We start from the raw sequence: 1,914 nt of genomic DNA, 5'->3' as shown, positions 1-1,914 counted from the left end.
AGGGTCAAACCAATCATTACCCTCAACTGCCCTTAATCTTTCTTCCAGAGCAAATAGCTTGTCTTGGTCTATCAAACTGGGAGATCTATTATCCGGGACTCCCTCAATTGTTAAGTCCATAGTGATTGGAGCGTGAGTTGGCTGGATAGGGGTGATAGGCACAAAATGTTGTCCATTGGCCGAGTTTGCCCCCTGGTTTTGAGATGCTTGAGGGATGTGAGCTGCTGGCGCTCCTTCAAGCTGTTGTGTTGATGTTCCCTCCCCATTCTTAGCTCTTAAAAGCTGCTCGAGTAAGTCGGTTAGCCGAGAAACTTCATTTTTTACGGACTCCAACTCGGTCTGATAATGTGACTCTAAGTGAGCTCTTTTTTCGTTCTCCATTCTTGCTCTAAACCGGGTGTTGTGGACTTTGGATGTGGGGCCTATGTTTCACGATCTGGAATGCCTATGATAAATTAAAAACAAATGCGTGATGAAAATATGATGCTCATACAATGTATATTTTAGAGCCGACTCATGACTTTCGTAATCCTTTAGGCAAGATTTCTGAGTTGACCCGATTACTGTAAAGGAGGGTTTGCCAAGTTCTTTATCATAGTAGCTTACCAAAACACATTTAGAAAGAAAGATAGGTCATGACCTTCTTATAAATAAAAGTCGTTCATACAATGATTACCAAACAGGGCGTTATACATTGTTACCCTTTAAAAGGTGTTTCCCCTATTAGCTAAGTCCCCAATAAAACATGTGATGGCCGCCATGTATTCCCAATACTTTGAAGCATCATTTCCAACTTGGATTGCTTGTTGTTGCAATCTTTCTGCATAACGGGCTGCTTGCTCGACCTGCTTCGTTATGTGCCTTATCTTATCATGGAACACGGTGTTATCTGCAATTATCACTTCGTTGCTGGCTCCTAGGGCTTCATTACTTCTTTCCAACACTCGAACCATATCCTCCGACCGGGCCAACTTATCCCTTACCCTCTGTAGTTCTTCCTTTTCGATATCCAGCTCGGCTATTTTGGAGTTAATTTGAACTGTAAAGTTGTCCATGTAGTCTTGACATTCTTGACGCTCTTGCTTAGCCTTACTGAGCTCCTCTTCCATCTCGAAGTAATGGCTGCTCATCTCTTTTAACTCTTCTTCTCGTATCTCGATCTTCGATTGTAAAGCCATCATCCTTCCTTTCGAAGACTCGGCTCTCTTCTGGTAATCTCTCATATCAGACTCTGCAGCCTTTCTTGAACTTCTCTCTTCCTCTAGTTGCATCATGTATTGAGCTTTGATCCTTCTTTCCTCTTCTATGTCGAGATGGGCTAGCCGATTCTTCTCCTTTTCAACTTCCACTTTCTTTAAAAGAATGCTCATTTCTTTCTTCAAGGAATCCACCATCTCTTTATCGACACTCATCTTGCCTTTGGTTGATCTCTTAACCTTAGCCAACTCTTTTTGTGTGAGCCCGTTCTTGTTAAACAGCTTATCATACTCAGTTATTTGATTCCTTAACTCAGCCTGAACCGCTTTTGCTATTTCTTCAGCTACCTCGGCCCTTTTCAGCCATTCCTTTAAGGATGTTAATTGCTTATCCTGTTTTTCCAACTGCTGGTTCAAGTAAACCCTCATCGTGTTTTCTTCTTCTAATTGATTTTCTAACAGTTGTTGCTGCCCTTTGCTCTTGCTGAGATCAATTCTACATTGTTCTAGCTACTTTCTCAACTCTTCCTCAATATCAGTCCTTTTCCTTTTTTGTTGCTCTATTGTGGATTCTGGATGTTTTGGTATTGAGAAACCCTTCACTTCAAAAAGCTCTTTGTTCCTCCAAACTCTATAGTTCTGGCTGAATGATGTTTCAAATGTGCTCCCTTCTTGCCTTTTTACCATCAGGGGTCTTTCCCAATCTTGTCGGATAAGT

General features: G+C 41.6%; 1 protein-coding gene across 1 annotated transcript; it reads right to left on the bottom strand.

Annotated features, from left to right (window-relative positions):
- Positions 1 to 704: 704 nt before the first annotated feature.
- Positions 705 to 1,625, bottom strand: LOC133682902 (uncharacterized). The gene has a single exon (XM_062106445.1). The coding sequence runs from the start codon at positions 1,623 to 1,625 to the stop codon at positions 705 to 707; it is 921 nt and encodes a 306-aa protein (XP_061962429.1).
- Positions 1,626 to 1,914: the final 289 nt, after the last annotated feature.

Source organism: Populus nigra, chromosome 2 (assembly GCF_951802175.1).
Source record: "Populus nigra chromosome 2, ddPopNigr1.1, whole genome shotgun sequence".
In the NCBI taxonomy this organism is placed as follows: domain Eukaryota; kingdom Viridiplantae; phylum Streptophyta; class Magnoliopsida; order Malpighiales; family Salicaceae; genus Populus; species Populus nigra.
This window is presented reverse-complemented; position numbering and strand designations above follow the sequence as displayed.